This window comes from Passer domesticus, chromosome 3 (genome assembly GCF_036417665.1).
Source record: "Passer domesticus isolate bPasDom1 chromosome 3, bPasDom1.hap1, whole genome shotgun sequence".
Classification (NCBI taxonomy): domain Eukaryota; kingdom Metazoa; phylum Chordata; class Aves; order Passeriformes; family Passeridae; genus Passer; species Passer domesticus.
In genome coordinates, this window is record NC_087476.1 from 115,514,375 (window position 1) to 115,538,127 (window position 23,753).

Here is a 23,753-nt window from a genome sequence, read left to right on the forward strand (position 1 = left end):
TGATCACTGACTCCCCTTATGCAAAATAGATGTGCTGTCTCCAGCAAAAGAGGACTTAAGAAATTCCCTGTAGGTTGCTGGAATGAGTTGCATGCTTTGATGATAAAGCCTCTCTGTTAAGTACTATGCTGACTTCTTTCTTGTTCAGCCTTTCTAGTTTTAGCCATAATTTTGGGTACAGGGTGTTATTGTAACTTGGTTAAAAAGGTGGGAGTAATTCTGCACAGTTAACTTCAGCCAGACCATGTTATTTTAGCAGTGAAGACAAAGTAACCCAGGTCTTGTTTCTGATCAGCAAATTGATTCCAGCCTCAGTGTCCCCTGAAAGTAAACTCAAAAGGTTGACCAGATTTAAAACCAGGTTGCTTTGTTTGCTAACAACCAAGCTAATCTGAGTTGAGGGGAGAAGAGGAAGCACAACCCTCAGCTGGTCAATTAGAGTTGATAGCATTTATCTTACAGCAGTGCAAATATGCTCTTAGGCACTTGCCATGTCCTGGACCAGCCTGAATTGCAATATTAACATGATGGTTACCAGTTCGCTCCTGACTGCTTATGAGGTTTGCATGGTAGAACCTTGTACTGTCTATGAGATTAGGACTGGTTGCTTGAGAGATAATTGTCTCTGCAGCCCCTCAAAAAAAGATTTCCTTTTGAAAAGGCAGGAGCTTTCATGTGACAATGAATTTGTCCCATGCCATCCAGGAATCAAAAGAAGAGGGAAGCAGAGCACAGTCCCTAGTAGCACAGTGCTGAAAGAAGATTGATTCTTTTTACTTAACAAAACAAACCAAGAAAAGGGCAAATATGCCTACATACCATTTCCCTTGTCTTCCATCCCTTCTGTTTGTTGGCAGCTGCTGAGCTTTGTTCCCTTTCCTCTGGGAACTCCCTCCTGCTTGTTTGGCACAGGTCAGACCTGCTTGGCCCTCATCTCCCTGCCAGCTGAGCTGATTGTGCAGAGAGGGGGGGATGCTGTCACTTTGTGCTTGCTGTTTGTCCAGGGACTCTGCCTGTGACTAACATGTCATTTCCAAACCTTTAGACAAACCACTGACCAACATGAAGATCCTGGTTGTTGGGAAGCTGTCCAAGAACAAGGAGGAGGTGAAAAGCATTGTGGAGGACCTGGGAGGAAAGATGACCACAACAGCTAACAAGGCCACCCTGTGCATCAGCACCCAGAGTGAGCAGCCATGCTGTGGTTACTGGTAGCAGTGGGAACAGAGCTGAGCAGATTACAGAGGACGCTTGTCCTCAGAGCTGTCTGGGGATCAGTGTTTGGATTAGGGGGAGTGTTTTGTGTGCACACATGGCCTGATATGCTTGGAACAGTAGACAGATGTGTGCTGTTTGAGTTTTGCTTACCCAGCAAGTTAACCTGGCAGGCTGTGCCTTAAGGCTCCCATGGGTCAGTGGCAGCTGGGGTTTGTGTGCAGACCATGGTGGTGTGTAAGCACCTTTGTTGGGATGAGGGGTGCTGAGGGCTGTGTCCATGCTTGCCTTGGGCAATCCCTAGAGCTGACTGTGGGTGCCTGAGGGCACTTGTTTGCTCTGCTGGCAGCTTGGAGTCTGCTCTTGCTTTGTGTTGGAGCTGTGCAAACTGCTGAGGTGGGAGATCTGCTCCCATCCATCAGAAAGTCCAGCTCCAGCTGAGGTCTGGGAAGGGGAGAACTGGACCAGCCAGGTAGAACAGAAGTGTTCCTGCTCTAACCCAAGCTGTATCATTGAACATTGAAGGAGGAACTCGGCTCTCCAAAGAATGTGATAAATTTAAAACATAGTGGAATTGTGTTTTCACAAAGTGTTAGAGCCCTGAATCATGGCCAGAGGGAGAGGCTGAGGTCTAAAACCTCATGGATGCATTTTTTTCTCCTCTTCCTATCCTGCCTCTGCAGAGGATGTGGAGAAAATGAGCAAGAAGATGGAAGAAGTGAAGGAGGCCAAAGTCCGTGTGGTCTCAGAGGCATTTCTTCAGGATGTGAAATCTTCCAGCAAGGACTTCCAGGAGCTTGTCTCTCTCCATGCCCTTTCACCTTGGGGTGCAGAGGTGAAAATGGAGCATGAGGAAATGGCTGTGGATGGGAAGAGCAGCAAGCCCCCAAGTACAAAGAGTGCTGGGAAGGTCAAAGAAGAACAAGGTGAGGAGCAAAGCAGTTGTTTCTGCACAGGCCTGTTCAGTACTGTGCATGCACAAAGCTAACCTGGGTATGGTCTGTCCTTACCCTTTCCTTGAATTTTCTGCCTTTTTTTTTTCCTCATGATAAGTTTATATAATGGACCTCAGGGCAACACTAGCTTTGAGTAAACATGAAACTGTCTTCTGAGCTGGCTTTTGTTTCTCTTACTTCAGTTTGCCCAGGCTCCCTACCATCAATCCAGTCTCTTCCTCATAAAACATCAGCTTCACTGCCAGTTTGGGTTAGTGTTGCAGCTCCAAGGAGGTCCTAGGACACCAAAATGACAGACACTACTCGGGGAGTGTTGGCAAGTGAGAAAATCCTGAGGTCCAGAGCACTGAGTCTCTATACTACTTGATTTAGAACATAAATATTTTTGTAGCAGTGTAAAAACATTGATGGCATTGCTCACCAGTGCCATAGAGAGCTTGCATTATTAACCCTGGATGGTGAACAAAACCATCACATTTGCTCACTTCTCTTCAAAACCTGTTCTTTGTGTCCTCCAAGTGGAGATTTCTGGCATATAGTGGGGTGTGTTATTGCCAGACTGTCTCACCACAATAACATCCCCAGGGAATCCAAACACTCCCCATGTCCTGTGAGGTTTTTAAATCCCACTTCCACATTTGTGGTTGTGTTTATTTTCAGTGCAGGTAAAAAAATTACATGGTCTACCCCTTGGGGCCAGGAGAAGAAAAAAATAGATAGAATCTGGGAAAATGTAATTTCTCATTTAGTTGGTGGGTTGGGGGCTGTGATTTGGCTGCTAGAGCTAGGTTAAAAAAAAGCCCCTGAGGTTGGTGTGCTCATATACTGGGAATCTGCTTCACCTTAGGATGATAATTATGCAAATTGAGAATTTTAAGGTGGATTCAAGTCAAACTGTGTTGCTCACCTAAGAAAAAAATTAACTGTCTTTCACTGCAGGACCTAGCAAGTCTGAAAAGAAAATGAAGTTAACAGTGAAGGGTGGAGCAGCAGTAGATCCTGATTCTGGTGAGTGATAAGAGTGCCTGTGCCTGCACCACCCACAGTCTTCATTCAGAATGCATGATGGTTTGCAAAAAGGTTTTTCTGTGAAAGGATGAGGGTTCCATAAAGGAGCATCAATTTTTAAACCTTTAACATTGCTATCAAAGGAAGCATATTGATTGACATCCAAGACTGAATATTCCAGGATTTTCTAGTGCAGCTTTCTTCAGGACCACTTAAACTAAGGTGTCCACCTTGTTCAGCTTTAGGATCTCCTGTCAGTGGAGTGGGTAAAGGCCCAGCCAGCAGAGGACACAGGTTTAGCATAAGCAGCTACTGATGCTACTCTCCAAACCTGTGGTGCATGGATGTTCTGACAATTTGTACTGCATCCAAGGCCAGCCTTTGGTTTTCAGTCCATTTGCTAATGTGACACCTGCGGAGCTGCATTTCTCCTGAGGATTCCTTCAGCTGCTCACACAGTATTAGATCCTAGATTTTAGATCATCCTCTATCAAGGGTTACAGGTTTTTGTCGTCTAGTCAGGATACTAACTAGAGGATAAAAAGGATAACTAGATACTAGTAGGGTACTATCCTATGTAGATAGGATAACTAGATACTAGATAATTACTCAAGTTTCTCCAGATACTGGGTGTTCTGATCCTGGGTTTATCTAAAGGTGTATGCTGACAATTCATTAATTAATTCATTATGCTCTAAGTAGTTTTGAATGAGCTGTATGGTCACTGTCTTTTGCAGTATTTCTGTTAAATCACACTGCTGCAGGAAACATTTGGATGAGTGCAAATGCAGGAAGGAGAGTTAAAACAGTAACCTCCTCCTCTGTGTTCTAATTTTTTCTTCTCTGCAGGTTTGGAGGATTCTGCTCATGTCTTTGAAAAAGGTGGGAAAATTTTCAGTGCAACCCTGGGACTAGTAGATATTGTGAAAGGAACAAATTCCTATTATAAGCTGCAGTTGCTGGAGGATGACAGAGAGAACAGGTGAGTTTAGTTTTCCCTTTAAATACTTCTGTTCACTTTTTTCTAATAAATACTGGATTTTTGATGCTCCAGAAGCCAAATGTGAGTAAAATGTCTCTGAGGAGATAACAGATTAGTATAGTTACTTGAAGGAAAAAACCACTACAACACAAAAAAACCAAACAAAAACTAAAAGAACTCTTCCAAACAAGCCACTCATGGAGAAATATCTGCTCTGCATGGAGATATTCCTTGTGGGTGTTGACAAAACCCAAGGTGGGTTTTTTTCCCCATTTTCTCTAACTTAATTTTGTGTTCTGATCGCAGAGCTGTCACTTTGGGAAACAAAACCAGATTCTGGCTGTTCTACCACAGTGTTAGCCTGAATTGTGTGCCCTGAAGTGTAACAAAATGCATGAAATAGTCATGCAGTAGGAGCTGATCATGTGTTTGGCTTTCCAGTCTCATTGGGTATGTGGCAGAGCTGTTCAGTGGTTGCATTACTGATTAGATGAAGAGATTGAGAAGGTTCTTTAAAATAAAACTGCCCCTGCCAAACACATAAGTGTTTGTGTAAACAGAAATCCAGGGTTGCAATGACTGTGGTTCAGCTCCAGATTTATTGCACTTCATCATGTTTTTAATAGGCTTTTGTTCCTGTCTCATTTGTGTGAGGTTGTATCAAGTCTGGGATTCAGTATGTGGAGGGATTTCAGTGCCTGCATTTCATACCTGACACATTGGAAAGGTTGATTGATTGTATCCCCATAAATACTACAGAAGCTCACCCAAGGTGCTGTCAGCAGTATAAACAAATATTTGATGTACTTCTGGTTTCTCTAAAATACTGAACTCTGGGGCCTGGGGCTTAAAGATGCTTTGTCTTTGTTTTTCAAATATATGACCACAATAGTCTGAAGATTTGTATTTGTAAAACATGAAGACTGAAGAGATGTTAGCCTCTCTTTTCCTGCTGTGCACCCATTTATCCTCAGGGCTGTGGTTCTGGTGTGTTAACACTGGGCACTTTTTACACAAGTTCTTGGACATACAGTGATTCCTCTGTTGATTTCCCACAATGAAAAAATCATAGAAATTCTTTTCACACTCTCTCTGATGGAGAATGTGTTTCATAAAGTTAGTGGTATGCAAAGAGCACTGGAGTGGCTGATGCCTGTTCTTTTGTCCCATTCCATCCCTCCAGGTACTGGGTGTTCCGATCCTGGGGCCGTGTGGGCACTGTGATTGGCAGTAACAAGCTGGAGCAGATGCCATCAAAAGAAGATGCCATTGAACACTTCCTGAATTTGTACGAAGAGAAAACTGGCAATTCTTGGCATTCAAAGAACTTCACTAAATATCCCAAAAAGTTCTACCCACTGGAAATAGATTATGGACAGGTAACCCTGAAAGGCCCCTGTCCCAGGTGGAGCCTTGCTGAGGTTCCCTGTGTCACTGTTCTGTTCTGTGCTTGCTCTTGGGTCACTTGCACTTAACAAACCAGGGGAGTTAAAATGCAGCTGTTGCATCTTCTCTCTGCTCCAGGGGAAAGCTGTAGATCAAGGAGTACCATCCATGAAAATGGATCTGTTGGGAAACTAAAGAGTTTTCTGTTATCAAATCCCTTGAATGCTTGTTCCTGTTTACTCTGTAACTTTAAGGATATTAATTTGCATTTAATCCAGCAGTCAGTTCACATACATCCTGTCTGAAAACTTGATTTTTTAAAATTTTAAAATAGATGCTTTTCATCTGTATGCTGCCTCCTAAATCCTCCCAAATGCTGTAGCAACTCCAATGCAGTATTCCATTTAGTGCACATACTGAGCAGGCTGAGAAGAAATTATTCACTGCCAGGAAGATTTGGCTTTTTAGACAGCTAAGATAAATAATTCTCTTCCTTCTTTCCAGTGGGGGTTTGTGTGTTTATTTAAGGGCATACCTGTTACCTGAACTATTTTCAGACTAAATAGTCGAATGCTATAAAATTGCCAGAGCACATATTTTCAAGACATTGTGTTTTTCCATGGCCAAATTAATGGATGTCATCTTCCAGTGCAAAGCATTCAAAGCTTGGCTTTAATTCTGGAAATTTGAATATTGCAGTGGCAAAGTGTCTGTCTCAGTGTAATGTACAGTGTTATTCAAAGCACCTGGCTGGTGATTTATTCGTGTAATGCTCTCTCCATGAAGGCATTGAGATGGTATTATGGCTAATTGATGATTCCTGTACACATCTATGGCAGTTTTTATTACAAAAACTTGGTGAAACTAATTATTACATCTGTTTTGTCATAAAAGCAGCAAAGTAAACAGTCATTTTTTTCATGTGAAAGTCTCTATGCAGCAGAAAGCTTGCAGAAAAAGTAATTAATACTTGCTTGAAGTGAAGCAGCAATGCAAAGAGAGTTCCTAGTCCCTTAATTCTACTTTCTGCTTATTTTTTACAGTGCCATCTCTTGAAATAGTATCTGCCAAATTACTGAATAGGTGTTTTTTTAAGCCCATTTTGTTCCAGAATGTCAGAGCAATGTCCCACGCTCCCCATGAACTTCAGGCTAGTCATAGTATGCACACACTAAATTGGTTTTGAGTTGTTGCCATAGCAGCCAGCCTGTTACTTTTTAATCCTTTGTGATTTTGCTAATTCTGATACTATTTTTACCTTCCAGGATGAAGAAGCTGTCAGGAAACTGACAGTAGGTGCTGGGACAAAATCAAAACTCGCTAAGCCAATCCAAGATCTTATTAAGATGATCTTTGATGTGGAGAGCATGAAGAAAGCAATGGTGGAATTTGAGGTGATTACACACATTCATGTTTCTCCCTAACCTACCATCATGCTTGCACAAACAGAAGCAAGTTCTTTGCAATCCAGAGTGCTTCATACTTCCCAAAAGCCAAGTGTGAGTTTTGGATCGATCTTCAAATAAAGGGAAGAGTCTGACTGGAACTTGCCAAGCCCTGGAAGTTGTAAATTAGTTACAATACATGCAGTTCTTAAAACACAAGTGCATTTTTTTGTCTATCAGTGTCTTCAGTTTAACAAGCCTAGGAGAAAATTGTCTGCCAGTCCTGGGAGCAGTACTCATTCTGTGGTTTTGTTTGTTTGTATTTTTTCCCAGTCACACCTGCATAGTGCCTGCTGTTTGCTGAATGCTCTTAAAGTATTAACACAGATAACCAATGTGCTGGTCATGTGACAATGGTGGCATCCTTTTTTCTAAGCAGGGAACCACATTTGGGGCTGGAGTACCATGGATTTTGGGTAGCAAATGAGATGCACCTCAGACCAGAGTCTGTATGGCTTGAAAAAGCCTTGTGAGTTCATCTTGCAGAGAAGATTTGCATACAGCTGGGTTTCCTAGCTCCATAGTGGATAAATAATGTGGGACTTAGCCAGACAGTTTCATAGGGTCTTGTGTCCGTGAGCTGATCCTTAAATCCATTAACTAAAGTAAAAACTAGTTTACCCTGCAGAGTGTATGGTGAGTACTGTCAAGAGTCTAGAGTCTTTTAGTCTTTCTAAAAGACTTCAGTGGGCTTAATTTTTTGCATTCAGGTGGTCCTTTAACAATGTAGCACTTACCAGTACTCTCCCAAGATCCATCAATACACAAAGAAAACCAACATTAAATTAAATCAGTGGATAAATGCAGGCAACCAAGACATTGCTTTTAACTTAGTTGAGGGGTTTTGGCTCATTTTTCATGAATATGAAGCACCTCCTATCATCTTTGCATTTGATCCTTGATAATTATAGGGTAAAGTTGGAAGAGGTGTCTGGATTGTATCTAGACACAGATGGTCTTATGAACAAGAATTACTTAATTCAGTTTACTTCTTTGCCAGCCTTAAGTGTATGGTTACTTAATGAATTAAGAAATGCATCTGACACCAGGTTAATATTAAACTTCATGCCAGATAATTAATATCCCATTTTTGTGTTGCCCTAGCATGTGTGCTTAGCTTCCTATTGCAGTATTCCTTTGGTTATAGGATGTCCTCTCAATGGTGTGTCCTTCTGACATAATTCCTCAATCCTCAGAGTCTAAAATGTTTGCGTTCTTTGTTGGTCAGTCCTGTTAGCATGGAGAAATTAGTTCTCCAGAAACCAGAGAGGGAATGCTGCAGTGGTTTAAATGTAGTGAAAGTTGGGTTTAATACTTATGTCTTTATCAGATTGACTTGCAGAAAATGCCATTGGGAAAACTGAGCAAGCGACAGATCCAGAGTGCGTACTCCATCCTGAATGAGGTTCAGCAGGTGAGCATCAAAGAGATGGTAGAGCAAAAAGGGAACTCAGAAGTTGTTCTGGGCTCAGTGGGGTGAATTCTGAGCTGTGCTTTCTTTCTCTCTGGGGAAGAGAATGTGGCTTCCATGGGTAACCATTTAGTTCTCACTGTTGTACCGGTGTGGGCAGTACTTGTGTCTTCAGCATTTTTGTAGCACAAACTTCAGGCTGTGCCAAACATAAATGGCAGCTGAGCAAATGAAGCTGGTGCTTTGATCTAGTAGTGAGCTGGTGTTTCTACCCCAGAGAAGTTTGTCAGAGGATGAGAATAAAGGTTGAGTTGACACAGGAAAGGGTCTAGTTGGATAACGTTGCTGTATTTACAGATTGTGATCTGAACCATTCCAGAATCACTACGTAGTATTGCCTTTACAGATTGCAAAAATGTACCAGCATAAACCATGTTTTTTGTCACAGGCTCCTTGGCAAAGCATAGATACAGGAATTCTTCAATTGCTAGAATAGATCAGAACCTTGACAAGTATATGCACCACTTACATGTCCTGAAGACTTTATTTTGCCCTCCAGAAAGATAATCCCCATTAAATTTTTCTCATACATAATTCTGTGTGTTTCTGTGCAAATACAGTGACTTGCTGCATGCAAGACACTTAAATAGAATTGTTCTTTTGAGTCCTATGAGACTAAAGCAAAGCACTATTTGCATTGCTGCTCCTGTATTAGTCCCTAAGTATCTTGTGTGTTTTTATTGCAATGCAGACTTAGTCTTACTCAGTAATTTTCTTTGGTGCTTGTTGTCTTGTTTAGGCAGTATCTGACAGTGGTTCAGAATCCCAGATTTTGGACCTCTCCAACCGCTTCTATACACTGATTCCTCATGACTTTGGGATGAAGAAGCCACCTCTCCTAAATAACTTGGAATACATTCAGGTATTGACCAGAAATTGTTTTTTACAAATGTTGGAAAATGTTGCTTGCAGGCAACAGGTCTTGATGCCAGACATCTAACATAGAGAATATGTGAGATTTAACACTTACTTAACCTCATAAAAGCAGAGGTTAAAGAAAGCATTCAAACTTCACAAGCAAAAAGATAATCTGAAGAAAAACACGTTTAACCTCATGCTTTCATGAGGTTAAACTTGTTTTTCTTCAGAATATCTGTTTGTTTGTTTAAGTGCATGTGTCTGTGTAAATAAGTATATGCATAAGGTATTAGAAGATAAGAGATGTTATGTGTCTATATGTGTGTATATTTTAATGTATTTGGGTATGTAGATAAATTTAAAGACAGTGTTGTGTTATTAGATGGCACCCATGTGGCCAGTGATGGCACCCATGTGGCCAGTGATTGTCAGACACTTCTTTAATTTGACGTATCCCAGACTTATTCTGAATGTGTCAAAGGCCTAAGTAACATAACTTTACTTCTTTCAATTCTTCAGGCTAAAGTGCAGATGTTGGACAACTTGCTTGATATTGAGGTTGCTTACAGCCTTCTCAGAGGTGGAAATGAAGATGGAGATAAAGACCCAATTGACATCAACTATGAAAAACTTAAAACAGATATTAAGGTAAAGGAAATAAAAGGCAATGAATGGCTGTGAATAAAAGCTGATATCCTGTTAGTTTGGAGTAAAATAAATCACCCAAACTGTAACTGGACAGGTACATAGAACTGAGGTTGGTTAAGGAACTGGAGCATACGTTCAAGAGATGCAGAAAGATCTGAGCTGTTTTGACCTGGAGAAAAGAAAGCTCAGGGGATATTGTATCAATATCTAGGAATACCTGATGGGAGAAAGAAGGAAAGAGGACAGAGGCAGACTTTCCTCAGTGGTTTCCAGTGACAAGAGGCAGTGGGCACAAATTGAAATACAGAAATTTGTGTTTAAACAAAAGAAAAAAATTTTTATTGTTGATGTTGTTTGTTTTGGGTTTTGAAAATTTGTTTACTCTGACAGTGGTCAAACACTGGACAAGTTTGCCCACAGAGGCCATGGTGGCTCTCTTCTTGGAGGTGTTGAAAGCTGGACTGGACTCAGTCTGTGGCTCACCCTTCTTTGAGTGGAATTGAAAATCATCTCAATTTCCAGCACTGTCTCAGACATTCTGTGGCTGTCTGTATATCTGTGCACTGTCTCTAGCTAGGAATGTATTTCTACTTAAATGGTTTAGGAGGTTTAAAGGGTGCAAGTGCAGGCATAGGGTGGATGTTGTCATGTTATAAGATGGCTCCTAGTTTGTGTGCTGAGGAAACTTCTCATTTGTCTCTTTGCAGGTTGTTGATAAAGATTCAGAAGAAGCCAAGATTATCAAGCAATATGTGAAGAACACTCACGCTGCTACACACAATGCATATGACCTCAAAGTTGTGGATGTAAGCTGGGCAATAATGGGGTTTATCTTTGGGAAGATAGACTCTCCTAAGTTGACCTGTTTGTTTGCAATTGCCTTATATTTTTGAGTAGCTTACCCAGTTTCCTCTGTTAAAGGAATGATTTGATAGAACATTTTCTTTTAATTAGATAGCAAAAGTCTAGGCAGAGATTAATCTAATGAGGTGTTTTTGCTTTGGCGTTTTTATTTTAATTTAATTTGCCTCAAAGGGAAGGTGGAGGAGTAATCATCTGAAATTGAGCCTTAGTTCATTGAATGATTTTTTCAGAAAAATAGAGCCTCATGAAAATGCAGAAGAAAAGGTGGAGAAGTAATCAATAGCAAGTACTGCATGATTGCTGCTACCTCTTTTCTGCTAGCCTGACACAGCCAATTACAAACATTAAAACCCATCCTGATCAATTTCCCTAGCAGATCAATGTACTTTGCAGATCGGATGATGTTTTTTTTTTCCTCCCCTCTGACAAGTTGCATGAAATTAATGGTTTATTTGCTTGGTTCTTCTTTTCCTCCTATCCTCTTGTGAACTGAAGATCTTCAGGATTGAGCGTGAGGGGGAGAGCCAGCGTTACAAGCCCTTCAAGCAGCTCCACAACCGCCAGCTGCTGTGGCACGGCTCCCGCACCACCAACTTCGCTGGCATCCTCTCGCAGGGTCTGCGGATAGCGCCGCCTGAGGCTCCTGTGGTGGGTGGAACAGCTTCTCTGGCTGCATCCCTGTGCCCAGAGATGGCCACAGGCAGGGACAACCTATAAAGAAGGGGATTTCTGTGTGGGGAGGGCCCTGTGTTATCTGCCACCATTTAGAGAACATTGTGCCCCCTGAGTGGGTTGTGCATTGGTGTCCACAAGAGCTTGAGTTGCAGCTTTGCTCTTCTGGGAGCCAGCCAGGTGGATTCAGTGCTGCCTTTGGGTTATCTGATTGCCCCAGTTTTATTTCTTTATTTATTTATTTTCTTCTTGCAGACCGGCTACATGTTTGGGAAGGGCATCTATTTTGCAGACATGGTATCCAAGAGTGCAAACTACTGTCACACATCTCAAGCTGATCCCATAGGTTTAGTGCTACTGGGAGAAGTCGCCCTTGGAAATATGTATGTAACTTATGAAGAGTATTTGCCAAATGTGCTTAATACATCCTCATAGAAGGTGATGCTAGGATTGTATGCCTTCTCTTCAGTGTGAAGAAGCAGCATGTGTTTTTTCTTCAGAAACAAGATCTGTTTTTTCTTAAAATAAGAGCTATTGTTGCAGATCTAGCTGAATCTTGTACAAAATGCTAACATCATAAAAATTAGTAACCAAGACAAAGTTTGAGTTGCAGAAGACTAGAATTTAGATTAACTTTACATTAGCTCATCATAAACTAAAGCCTGAAAAATTTGTGATTTTTTTTTTCCCACTAAGATGATTTAAGACAAATGTAAAGTGCTACTGTGTGTTCTTTGTGCTGTCCAGGTACGAACTAAAGAATGCTTCCCACATCACAAAATTGCCCAAGGGAAAACACAGTGTCAAAGGTAAGCATTAGTAGTTGTCATTAGTAATCTGTAATTGGTTGTGGTGCTTAGTGAAGAGAGTTATTGTCACGTCTCAGCTGTACTTCCTTTAAGAAGTTGCATAATGTTGCCCTTTAGTTGCATCAGGATGTGTATGGGGTGTTTTAAGATGCAAGTTAATAACTCTGAGTGTTAAGACTGAAAGTGCTGAAGTTCAGGAGGGAACTTCTATTTGATGTTACACTGGAGAAGATATAGAGTACATTCTCCCAACTTCATTGTAACAGTACTGGGTATTTTAGAAGAGAGATGAATAGATCAGAAGAATCATTGTTTAGCTTCCAAAGTGGCTTAGAAGCTTGGACAGAAGTGAAAAGCTGGGAATAAAAGTTCAGATGGAACAACTGCTCTCATTACACTTCTATCTGCAAAAAGTGTCATATATTGAAAAAGAAGATGAGAGAAAAGACTTAACTGTCTAACTCAAGCAAAAGAAATGATAATCATTACTGTCTTCTGTACCAAGATGGGAGATTGAAGAAAAATATCTTCAGTAATGAGTGGCTTATCTTAAACTATTCATTTTGAGAGGCTTAAAAAATAGGTTGCCCAAAAGAGAATAAAAAGTGATTTTGCACCTTTTTCTATACATACTACTTATGTTCTTATGGATGTTAAATCAGATTTATATTGAAAATTTTAATGAGAATAAAAATTGGTTTGTTGTACTTGTCTGAAATGCTGCAATGTGCATGCTTTCATTAATGGAATTAGGATATGAGAGCTATGAATCTGTTCTGGTTTAGCTTTGATCATACAGATTAGACAATTAACAGTTGAAAGTCTAAAATTCTCATTTTTAATGTAGCAGAGTACAACTGCCATAAATATGGTGGTGCTTAATTGAATAAACAAACAGTATTTTTCATGTTCTGTTAAAGATACTTCTACACTTGATTTGAAAGTATATCTGAAGTGGTATTTGGCTGGCTGGATCATTTTCTTTTTGTGCAAAGTCTGTGTTTGCCTCCTAGATTTGTAACTAATGTCGTTTTTCCTTTCTAGGCTTGGGCAAAACTGCTCCTGATCCCACAGCCACGACCACCCTTGGTGGTGTAGAAGTTCCCTTAGGGAATGGGATCTCCACAGGAATTAATGATACCTGCCTTCTGTATAATGAGTATCCTTTGCTGTTACACTGGCTGCACGTGGTGTTTGAGTGTCACTGTGTTTGCAGGACCTCACTAAGGCCAGTGAGGAGTCTTGCCTCACTGTGTTTTGTTTGGTTTTGTTTAGATCTGCTTTGGGGAGTATTTGCAGACAATCTCTTCTGCAAGGGGGATGATTTTTACAGTTGCTGTACTTAAATTGTCATTCTGCAAAAAAAAAGGAAGCAGTACACATACCAATAGCTGTTCCCCAACAGGAACAAAAGTTATTGGAGTGATCAGGCAAAACTGCTGTAGTGTCTTGCCCAGAGATGTGCCAGGACAAGGGGAGGGGAATGCAGCCTGTGGTTTCTCATCACTTCAGTCTGGTTCTCTCTCATGGTGCTGTGGTGTGCCAGCTTGGCCAGGAGAAGGTGGGGGAGCCAGCTCTGTGCTCTTGCACTCTCTCAGCACATCTTTTGAGTTCCCCAGACCTCTGCAAGTGTTGAGGTATGTCCCAAATGCCCAGCAGAGATGTAGCCATTAAGTCTCTTTCCAAGCAGAAGTGCCTCCAAATCAATTAGTGCTTTAAATCCACAAGATGTCATAAGAATGCAAATAAGTGATGTCTAAGGTCCAGCTGGCTCTCTTCACTGCCAGTGAAGCAGGTAACTCAGAAGTCCAAACTTTGGGTTTGCAGAAACTGCCTCTGGCCTTGGTGAGCTGTTTTGCTCCTACTAGGAGTCTGGGCAATACTGGTTTTATCTTGAGTTTTTTTAAATACACCATCTGTCAGATGATGAGCTATAATACAGTTGATATTAGCTAGTTGAGGTAACATGATGTGTATTTATTTTGTTTTGCACTTTGGGATTAGAGGTAAGTTTGAGGCCTAAAACATTGTGAAACAAATAGATGAGCTGGGATTGTCTCTGGAAAAATAAGAATGTGCAAACACCGACAGTCATTGTAGAGCTCTTCTCTGTGATTCCTGTTTGGGTTTTTTAGTGGGAAATTAGGAAGGCATTAATGACTGTGCTGGAAGGTAGCAATAGAACTGCAATTGTAAATGCTGGGTCTGAATCTGTAGCTCTCATTTAAGCTATATGACTCTTCTGCCTAGATATCAAGACAGATGTATGTTACTCTGACAGAAAATAATTTTCAGGAGCCACAGCCCTGTATCTAAGTCAGTTCACCTGCCTGTCACTCAGGATTCCTGCTGCACTGTTCTCCACAGAACTTAATTGCTTGTTCCTAGCTATTGTATAAAACATTTTCAGAATCATGAAAAAGTCATATTTAAAGCTTTGTGGTTTGAGCTCTTAGAATTGGTTAATGACACAGGCATCTTGAATGGTAACTTAAGTTCAAATGTGAAGTTCACTGTGTTTTGAGGTTTTTCTGTGTCATTAATATCAACTACTGTAATTATTCCTTAACATTCTTCCCAGATATATTGTGTATGATGTTGCTCAGGTAAATCTGAAGTACCTGTTGAAACTGAAATTCAACTATAAGACATCACTCTGGTGAACAGTATTTAGAAGCCCTGTTAGAGTTGTACTGTAGTTACACTATAGCGTTGACTTCTGACATGCTTATGCATTGACTTCTCTTACCAAGATATCAAGAGCTAAACTGCAGAAGAAATTACTAAATCCTATTTAGTACAACACTTAGTGAAAGTTTTTATATAAAAAGTGTGGCAATACATGGACCTGAATTCTGATGAGAACGAGTACCTGGTTTTGTTTTATACCACTTCTAATTCTGATGCTTTAAGTGTTTCTTTTAATTGACCAAACTGACAAGAGAGAAAAAAAGAAATTATTCTGGTGTTCTTAGCCAAACAGAGCTAGGCAAGAGCAGGAGAAGGAACTTGCACGTTTGTGGTACTTGCTCTATTAAGGTTCCCCCTTCTTTAAGATACTCTTTTTTCAGTTTTCACTTGACTAAATGATAAATGTGCATTTATTTTGAGGTAAAAAAATAAAAGCTAATTTCATACTAACAGTTTTATGTTTCAAAACTTCCAAATTGTTTTGGTTTTGAGTCATAATTTAAATGTATTTGGTAGAATGTTCTTAAACGTGGTATCTCTCTCGAGGATCAAATGCCAAATACTGAAATCTGTAGTCATGTTTCAAGAAGTTACGGTGAAATTAAAATTTGGACTTTCCACTGAGACTTCATCTGTCAACAGTTGGTGTGGTAAACATGGAAAATGAGCTTGTGGCTGTTTGAATTTAGTATTAGCCCCAATAAACCTCCTTTAAATACCTACCTTCAACATGATGTAAGTTGGTTGTTGTAGACTCACGTCCTAACAAAGCTGTAAGTTGAGTTTGGGTTCAAGCTGCGTTCATCAGGACCTGGAGTGAGGTCTGTCGCTACTCTGTTGGTGATCTTGAAATGCCTGTCTCAAAACAGCAATACAAACTGATAATTTCAATGTTTTATGATGTTTGTTACTTCTCACTTTTAGTCACTGAGCAATGTGGGAGCATTTAACCATAGAACAATATCAGATTGTTCTCTTCAAAAATTACTGATTTCTCTGAGGCATTAGGGAAAGTGATGGCTAATTCCCAAGACAGGGACAGTTCAAGATCATTCTGACAGTGGTGGCTTCAGTCTTTAGCAACCGGTGTGGAAACAGAAGATCTGTTTCCTAAAATGTTGTTGTGTCCCAGGGCCTTTTGTAAAAGGAGTTAAAGCCAAAGTGGGTGCTAATGGTGCAGGTCTTCCCAGGACCCCTGCATGAGAAGAGGATGAAGAGTGATCGATGAAAAATAAATCTGCTTTCAGGGAGAGAAGGAAATGTAGAAGGAGCGGGTAAGTTGTGTGGCTTGAGGACAGCTCAACAGAAAAAATTGATTTGGGTTGGTGATAATGGATTTTGAGAGGAAGTGAAGAGAGTAGCCTGGCTTCTGCCTCTTAAGTAGCTTAACCAGTGGCTAATCATTGTTTTGCTTCCAAAAAGCCCTTTTGGTAAGTTGCTTAAGTATGATTTTGTCAGTCTCTGAAAGAGAACATGAGAACTTGTTCCATTTAGTTGTAAGATAGATGATTTTTTCCCCCTCTAAAAAAGCAGTTTACAGTTCAGTTTGGACCAGGAGTTGAAGGCAGCTGCTTTTGATGCTCTCTTAGAGGTGGCTAAAAGTTCCCTGTTGCTCCAGCCCAAGCAGCACAAGGAGTGCTTTGTGCTGTGTACATAGTGCTCAGTTATAATTGCAGCACAAGGAACTACATCCCAAGCTGTCCCTAAGTGCACAAATACAGCAGGAAAAGCTACAGGACTTGCTGAAGCAGATGCCCTTTGGGGACTCTGGGAGACCCCTGCCACCATCCTGCAGTGAAATCTGATGTCAGTCCAGGCACTGCTTCTGCTGCCAGCTTGTCAGAGCGGAGCAGATCCTCTCTCTGGGATGGACAGCCCCTCCCAGTGGATGGACAGCCCCTCCCCGGGGCCAGGCTGGCAGGAGCAGCGTGGTGACAGTCACTGGAAGCCCTGCTTTGGCAGTACAAGCACAGAGCAGAGCTGGATGAACAGGCAGTCCCATTTCTGTCAAAAGCACTTGAAAGGAACGAGTTTTCAAGACATTAGGTCCCATGACATCCTGTGCTCTTTTTCAGGGGAGACATGTTGAGGAATGGCTTCTGATCTAAATGTTAAACTACCAAAAGCAGCAATTTATAAATATTTAACCACTTTATCTTTATTTAGCATGGCTGCAGGCTCTGTTGTACGGTGGCTCGCAGACATTAAGACAGTCCATGCAGTTAATTGAAGGAAGGCAGCCTAGGCTTACTGATTGGCAGGCAGTGTAAATTCTTTGTGACTCGCCTGAGTTCATGCAGGAAAAAAATGTCTGAGGAAAAAAAAATTTAAGCACAAGTTGCCCATCCTGGTACTTTAGCCATAAAACAATTACATTCTGCCCCTGCCCTCCTTCAGTTTCTAATCCAATGAAAGTGGAGGGGAAACCCCAAAACAAATTATTTCTATATGAAAAAGACCTCTGGACACATGAAACTTTGTCAATGCCATGTTCTTAAATGAGGCCTGAAGTGTTTGTAACTACTGAAGTCTGCTTCAGCTTGCTTTCTGGGAGACTGTTACAGACCTCACTCTGAATTCTGGGGACATAATGATGTAATTGTCTGCTGAAGTGTTATTGCCACCAATTTTTTTTGCCTGAATTGCTTTTATGTACATGTTGAGGCCCCTAACTTAGAGTATTATACTCACGCTCCTGTTATGCCCATAAAAATAGTTTCACTGTTGTGGAGTACATGCATCTGAACAAGAACTTGTGTGTGCTTTCACTTTAAAATTAATGCCAGGCTGCCTCTCCAGAAATGGTCATTTTGGAGAAGTGGCACCTGTGAGAAGAAATGCAGATGTAGGTCCCAGCTAAGATGAATTGCTGTGATTTTAATTTGTTCTGGTGTGAAGGTAGCATGTGGGCCTGTTGTGGGCATTGCAGATCACTTCTAGAGAAGTGAGATACACAGGGACAGGCAAGAAGAAGGAATGACTTCCCAACAACTCAAAGGGGAAACTACTGCTTCCTCCACCCCCTCGTTAAAAAGTCTAATTTCATAATGTGATTAATGCAGCAGGACTCAGACTTCACAAGAAGGTGCTTCAGTGACTGAAGAGCATGCTCTCCTGCCAGCTCTCTGTGCTTTTCTTCCTACTGCCAGGGCCTGCCTAGGGGAGATGAGAAAATGGCAGCGTAGCTGTCCCCTGGACACAGCAGTATCTGCTGTGTGCTGACAGGACTGTGCCTGCATTGGTCAGTAGGTGCTGTAAGCCATGTCTTGCCATCACCTGCAGCAGCTGAGGAGCAGTGGGAGCAGGGCTGTGCTCTGCAGCATTTCAGCACGCAGCATTAGGAGCAGGTGCCTAACGTGACCCTGGCGAGAGCGAATGGCAGCGGTGCAGCCGTGTGGGGACCTCCCCCAGCTGTGCCAGCAGGTGAGTCAGCAGCGCCTCAGGCAGGTTGTTGGCAGCCAGGGCGGATGTTTTCAGTCACCCTGCCAGTCGGAAGAGTGGTGTCATTTCCACGTCACCCAAGCGCAAACTGCAAATTTGCCAGAATGGGAGAAGGATGCACTGAAAACATTGTGTGTTTGTGTGCACGCTGAGGAAGGGCCCTGGCTGGGCCTTTGTAAACGGGGTCAGATTTGTGTGACTTGGAAACAGCGAGCACAGGACAAACAAAAAACCTGAACACAGAGATACTGCAGCATTCATTAAAGGCCAAGATGTAAAAGGTTCTTAATCCAGGAACCATAATGAAATGAAGGAAAAATCATTGTGCTGTTGGGAGCGGAATTCTACCTTCACACCTATTAATTTGTGAGATGATTGGCAGGAGATGTTTGGGGAGGGGGAAAATCTCTCACCTTTTTCATCTAGTTTTGTTGCAGTCTACAAAGACTCCCTGAAAGGCACCGAGTTTGATTCCTTTTTCCCTTGTAGAAATTCACACTCTTGAGGACTGTTATAAAATGTGATTGTGTTGTGGAACACTTTTCACTCCTCCCTTGCAGAGCCCTTGCTCAGGGAAAGCTGTACCACGAGGGTGGCTCTGGGCAGCGCTGCAGCCAGAGCTGATGACAAGGTTTACAAAGCACAGCAGTGAAAACCTTGTGTCTTGTGTCAGCTGTGGAAGTCTCAGTGTCTCCAGTCTTAGCTGAGCATTGCCACACAGCCCTTGGCACAAGGGGAGCACAGCTGAAATACAGAGAAATATTGGTGCCATTAACAGTGTTTAACTGAGCCTGGAAGGTCTGGTCCGTGTCAGGCGTTTTGGGTGGTGGAAGTGTTTTATTAAAAGGGGAAAATTGTGCAGGATTTAATGGTTGGGGAGGTTGGTGTTTGGAATACCACAGATTACTATTTAGTTGTGTTTTGTTACTACTTTCTTTAGTTTTGTGCCTACAGTGCTTTGTAACTGTCTGCTGTAGCAGCTTTCTTTGGAGCTGTGCAGTATGAAAGCTCTGACTGAACCTTCTGGGGGCTAGGGGGAGGGAAGGCTGTTTAAAGAATCTTTCAAAATGACCTGAAAAGGGGGCTGGAAATGCAAGCTAGGCTTTGTATTTTCTTTTTCCCTTTTTTTTTTTTTCATTTTTTCTTTTTTTAGCTCTGCTACAATGTACATGGAAAGCCCTGGGGGGAATTTCTAAAGCATTTCACTGAGTTTGTTTCTTCGCTTAAAAACTGGCTTTTTCCCCCTTGAGCACAAGGGCAGCATTGATTTTATTTATTTATGTATGTATTAAAATTGTTTAATAACATGACCTATCTCCTGCCCCTCTCAACCTGCTGGAGTGCCTAGTCATCTGAGTTCATTAGCAAATTAAGAACACAAATTAAATTCTATTCCATGTCCCAAGACACACATTTTCTGTATTGTGTAGAATATTTAGTTTCACCTAGGTGCTTTCAAAGAGCTGCATACAACCAGGCATGGCATCCATTTTGCATTACACCACTGTGCTCCTGGCAATATTTTTAACATGTGACACAGACTTCTTAGCCCCAACTAAGATAGACTGTTTATTTATTTTGAGGCTCAATTTGCATTTTCATATTTATTTTTATATCTTTAAAAAAAGGGAATTTTGGTTGGTATAATAGCAGTAGATACTCAAAGCTAAACCTATGTAGAGAGTCTGGTCCATGAGCAGTTAAGGTGCTTGTGGCTCATGGTGGTATTTCCACACTTACATTTCTTGATGCAGAAGCTTTAGAATTCACTGTGGTGCAGAGATCTAAGAAAACTACACAAAAGAACCTTACTGCTGCTGCTTGAAGAAAACTTTCAGGGGTGAGATGGTAGAGGGCAGGCCAAGGCAAGGAGCTTGTTAGGCAAGAGCCACCCACTTCTGGGGTTTGTTGGCTTTCCCTGCACTGGGTGAGAGCAAGTGAGACCTTGACCTTCAGGCCGTGGGCTGGGCGAGCATTCCAGCCGCCTCCTGGGCTGAGTGCCACGGACCGTGACAGCGGGGCCAGGGCTGGGGATTGTTGTGATCCCTTACTCCTCCCGGAGCCTCACCTCTGCAGCTGTTCATCAAAAGTGACAAGGGAAATAGGCAGAGTTTGGCAAAAAGTTATTACTCACTGAAGGAGGATGGATATAATGTAATGGGATTGTTTAAAGACTCAAAGCTAGCACAGCTGCTTTGGGGTGACCCTTTGTGGCAGCCAACACCTCCCACCCCTTTGCCCCCATCCTGAACTGCCAGTCACCCATTCCCCCTCATCCCACATCATACCAATGGCAGGGAACTGTTGCAGCAACTCCAGGGGGGGACCATGGCAGGATAAGGACAGGAACACCTACCCTATGACAACAGGCTGAGAAAGCTGGGGCTCTTCAGGCCTGGAGAAGTTTGTGTGAAGACCTCACTGCAGTGTCTGAAGGGGAGCTGTAAAGAAGCCAGAGAAGGACTCTGTCAGGAACTGTAGCAGTGATAGGACAAGGAGTAATGGCTACAAGGTGAAAGAGAGGAAAATCAGGTTCGATATTAGGAACAAAGTATTTACTGGGAACGTGATGAGACACTGGCACAGGTCACCCAGAGCAGCTCTGGCTAGCCCAGCCCTGGAGGCGTTCAAAGCCAATTTGGATGGAGCTCTGAGCAAGCTGGTCTAGTGGAAGGCGCCCCGGCCAGTGGCAGGGAATCGGAACCAGACTGGAAGTACTATCACGTCCACTCCTCCTCCCTGACGCTGGTGCTGTGTTCCCGCGGGGCTGGGCACGGCGCTGTTCCCTTTAGTCCCACGGCGCCGTTCCCGTTCCCCTCGCTCCCGGCCCGTCCCTGCCCCTCACGGCCGGCGGGCGCAGGCCCCGCCCCGCGCGCGCGCCCGCCGCGCGCCCGGCCCCGTCTCCTCCCCCAGAATGCCCCGCGCCAGGCAGCCTTTGAAAAAGCGGCGCGGCTCGTTCAAGATGGCGGAGCTGGATCAGCTGCCTGACGAGAGTGAGTAGGGACCGGTGCCCCCGCTCCTGCCGCCCCCTCGTCCCGGCGGGACCCCCGCGCCGCGCCCCGCCGCCCGCCCGCCTCCCTCCTTCGCCGCTTCCCTCCCGCCGCGGGCGCCGTGCGGGGCCGGAGCCCGAGCCTCCTCCCTGGCAACCGGGCCGGCCCGGCCCCCCCCACCCCCCCGCCGCCGCCCCTCACGGGCGAGGCCCCGGCCCGAGCGGCGGGCGGGGAGCTCCGTCCCGAGGGTGCGACCCCCGCTGCCCTCGGGGGTGCCGGGGCCGGGCCCCCCGCCCCGCCCGGGCGGCACCTGCCGGGCGGGAGGGGCGGGGAGCGGAGCCGGGCGGGGCGCGGTGACAGCCCGCCCTGCCCGCGGGGGTCGGGGCCGTGCGGGGGAAGGAGCGTCCTGGCCCGGGCAGCGGGTGAGCTGCCCGGCGCTCCGGAGCCGGCTGTCGCCCGTGGGGGCAGGAAGGGCTTGTGTGTTCGTAGCCCGTGCTGTGCACGGTGCGAGCAGCTCCGCAGGGCTGGGGGTCAGGGCGTGCGCACGCTGGGTGTAAGGGGCACTGATGGATGCGCAGGGAAGAGCTCGGAGACCTCGTGTTGTGTGTCAGCAGCAGAAACCTGGCTGTACAGGAAGACAGCATGTAAACATGTGTTTCCATGCATACAGGTATATCTGCACTTCGAGTGCTGTGTCCAGTTCTGGGCCCCTCACTGCTAGAAGGGCATTGAGGTGCTGCAGAGAGCCCAGAGAAGGGGCTGGAGCATCAGTCTGGTGAGGGGGCTGCGGGTGCTCAGCCTAGAGGAGACTCAGGAGTGGCCTTATCACCCTCTCCAGCTCCTGGAAGGAGAGTGTGACCGGGTGGGGATTGGCCTCTTCTCCCAGGCAGCAAACGAGAGGGCATAATCTCAAGCTTCAGCAGGGGAAGTTGAGATTGAATGTTAGGAGGAGTTTCTTCACTGGAAGGGTGAGTGGACATTGGAGCGGACTGCACTGCCCAGGGAGGTGCTGGAGTCACTGCCCCTGGAGGTGTTTAAGGAAAGACTGGATGTGCCAGTCAGTGCCATGGTCTAGTTGACATGATGGTGTTTGGTTAAAAGCTGGACTCCATGGTCTCAGAGGTCTTTTTTAACCCCATTGATTCTGTGATCTCCATAGGGTTTGTGTGGATGTTGTTTTCAAAGAGCACAAGGGTTTGATAAAAACTTAGTGTAGCTAAAAACCAGGCATGTGTTGCTGTGTACGTGGATTCATGCACAAAGTACTTGAGTTTTACAGAAGAGGAAATTATTCCATGTAAAATGTGTCCAGATGCCATCTTGATATGTCCTCTTACAAACTGTGAACCCCTGCCAAGCTAAAACTGGGGCATTTACTAGTTTCAGTAGATGTGCACAGAGCAGGGCAGACATCTTTTGGTGACACTGTTTTGTTCAGCACCACACAAGTTCATCAAGATACCAACTCTTTCCATATCCAAAGACTCTCAGAGAGAGGTGACTCAGAGTGGAACTCTTGCTTCTGTGAGTCTTTTGTTACAGCTCCAACAACTGTCAGGAGAAAAATTGGTGAATGTGCCCACATGGCCAGTGTCATTGTGTTAACTGAGCAGATTTATGGAGGATCATTGTAAATTATGGATGGAGCTGGCATTCTCAGCTTGGTGCAGCTCAGTCGTGGATGCTGTGCTGCATTTACAGACTGATTAATACAAGTCATGGACCAGCTGATATGACTGTAATTAATAATTAGCTGTGGTTTATTGCTTATTAAATGAACTTTCCGTGTTCACTAGAATGGGCAATGTTTAAGTTACTGTTCCTCCATTTGCCTTGCACAATGTGTTTCAATAAGTTAATGTGAAGTAGTAAAACCAACTTTTTCTTCTCTGTCACTTTTATATTGCCTGCAGTGACATCGGGAAGGTTTGACAGGTCTGTCACTTCACCTGTAGCAGGTACTGTAGCAGAGTGTGACTCAGTTTCCCTCAGGATGGGGCTATGCTGGCCACCCTTGCCAGCAGTGTCACTGTTGCAGTCTCTGCCTGGCAGGTGAAGCAGACACCGTGTGGTTGTTTGTAAAGGCAGTAAACTTCTGCTCTGCTGACCTTGACCTTAAGGTCTGTATTTACCTAAGTTTGGTACAAGTCAGGGCTGTTTTCCATCAGACAGCAAGCTTCATGTTTTCTGTAGCATTGCTGACCTGCTGGAACTGTGAAAGTTTCAAGGAGTGGTTGCCTTGTGCTTCCATTCCTATTCTATCCAGTTTTGGTGATCTGGATGTTTTCAAGTTACACCAGTTACTGCCACACATAGT

The 23,753-nt window shown here is 43.6% G+C and overlaps 2 protein-coding genes and 1 long non-coding RNA gene across 5 annotated transcripts in view; 2 read left to right on the forward strand and 1 right to left on the reverse strand.

Annotated features, from left to right (window-relative positions):
- PARP1 (poly(ADP-ribose) polymerase 1) overlaps positions 1 to 15,734 on the forward strand; it is a 30,521-nt gene extending 14,787 nt beyond the window's left edge. Inside the window, exons 9-23 of the mRNA XM_064415353.1 lie at positions 1,046 to 1,186; positions 1,899 to 2,141; positions 3,111 to 3,179; positions 4,029 to 4,161; positions 5,345 to 5,540; positions 6,813 to 6,941; positions 8,323 to 8,406; positions 9,203 to 9,325; positions 9,841 to 9,969; positions 10,677 to 10,775; positions 11,329 to 11,481; positions 11,761 to 11,888; positions 12,253 to 12,314; positions 13,359 to 13,473; positions 14,896 to 15,734. Of these exons, the coding sequence (XP_064271423.1) occupies positions 1,046 to 1,186; positions 1,899 to 2,141; positions 3,111 to 3,179; positions 4,029 to 4,161; positions 5,345 to 5,540; positions 6,813 to 6,941; positions 8,323 to 8,406; positions 9,203 to 9,325; positions 9,841 to 9,969; positions 10,677 to 10,775; positions 11,329 to 11,481; positions 11,761 to 11,888; positions 12,253 to 12,314; positions 13,359 to 13,473; positions 14,896 to 14,977 (1,886 nt within the window). The 3' untranslated portion in view covers positions 14,978 to 15,734. The remainder of the gene's footprint in view (positions 1 to 1,045; positions 1,187 to 1,898; positions 2,142 to 3,110; positions 3,180 to 4,028; positions 4,162 to 5,344; positions 5,541 to 6,812; positions 6,942 to 8,322; positions 8,407 to 9,202; positions 9,326 to 9,840; positions 9,970 to 10,676; positions 10,776 to 11,328; positions 11,482 to 11,760; positions 11,889 to 12,252; positions 12,315 to 13,358; positions 13,474 to 14,895) is intronic.
- LOC135297617 (uncharacterized) overlaps positions 1 to 21,334 on the reverse strand; it is a 34,826-nt gene extending 13,492 nt beyond the window's left edge. Inside the window, exons 1-5 of one of the 2 annotated variants that reach the window (XR_010359550.1) lie at positions 21,006 to 21,334; positions 20,803 to 20,887; positions 15,729 to 15,860; positions 6,977 to 7,104; positions 4,742 to 5,738 (exon numbers count right to left, since the gene is read on the reverse strand). This is a non-coding gene — a long non-coding RNA (uncharacterized LOC135297617). Of the gene's footprint in view, positions 1 to 4,741; positions 5,739 to 6,976; positions 7,105 to 15,728; positions 15,861 to 20,802; positions 20,888 to 21,005 lie in introns of those variants that run through there. The other variant, XR_010359549.1, reaches the window with a different exon arrangement.
- Positions 21,335 to 21,341: 7 nt separating this feature from the next.
- LIN9 (lin-9 DREAM MuvB core complex component) overlaps positions 21,342 to 23,753 on the forward strand; it is a 38,340-nt gene continuing 35,928 nt past the window's right edge. The window contains exon 1 of one of the 2 annotated variants that reach the window (XM_064415354.1): positions 21,342 to 21,439. In XM_064415354.1, coding sequence (XP_064271424.1) covers positions 21,361 to 21,439 — 79 coding nt within the window. In that variant the 5' untranslated portion in view covers positions 21,342 to 21,360. Of the gene's footprint in view, positions 21,440 to 21,982; positions 22,107 to 23,753 lie in introns of those variants that run through there. The other variant, XM_064415355.1, reaches the window with a different exon arrangement.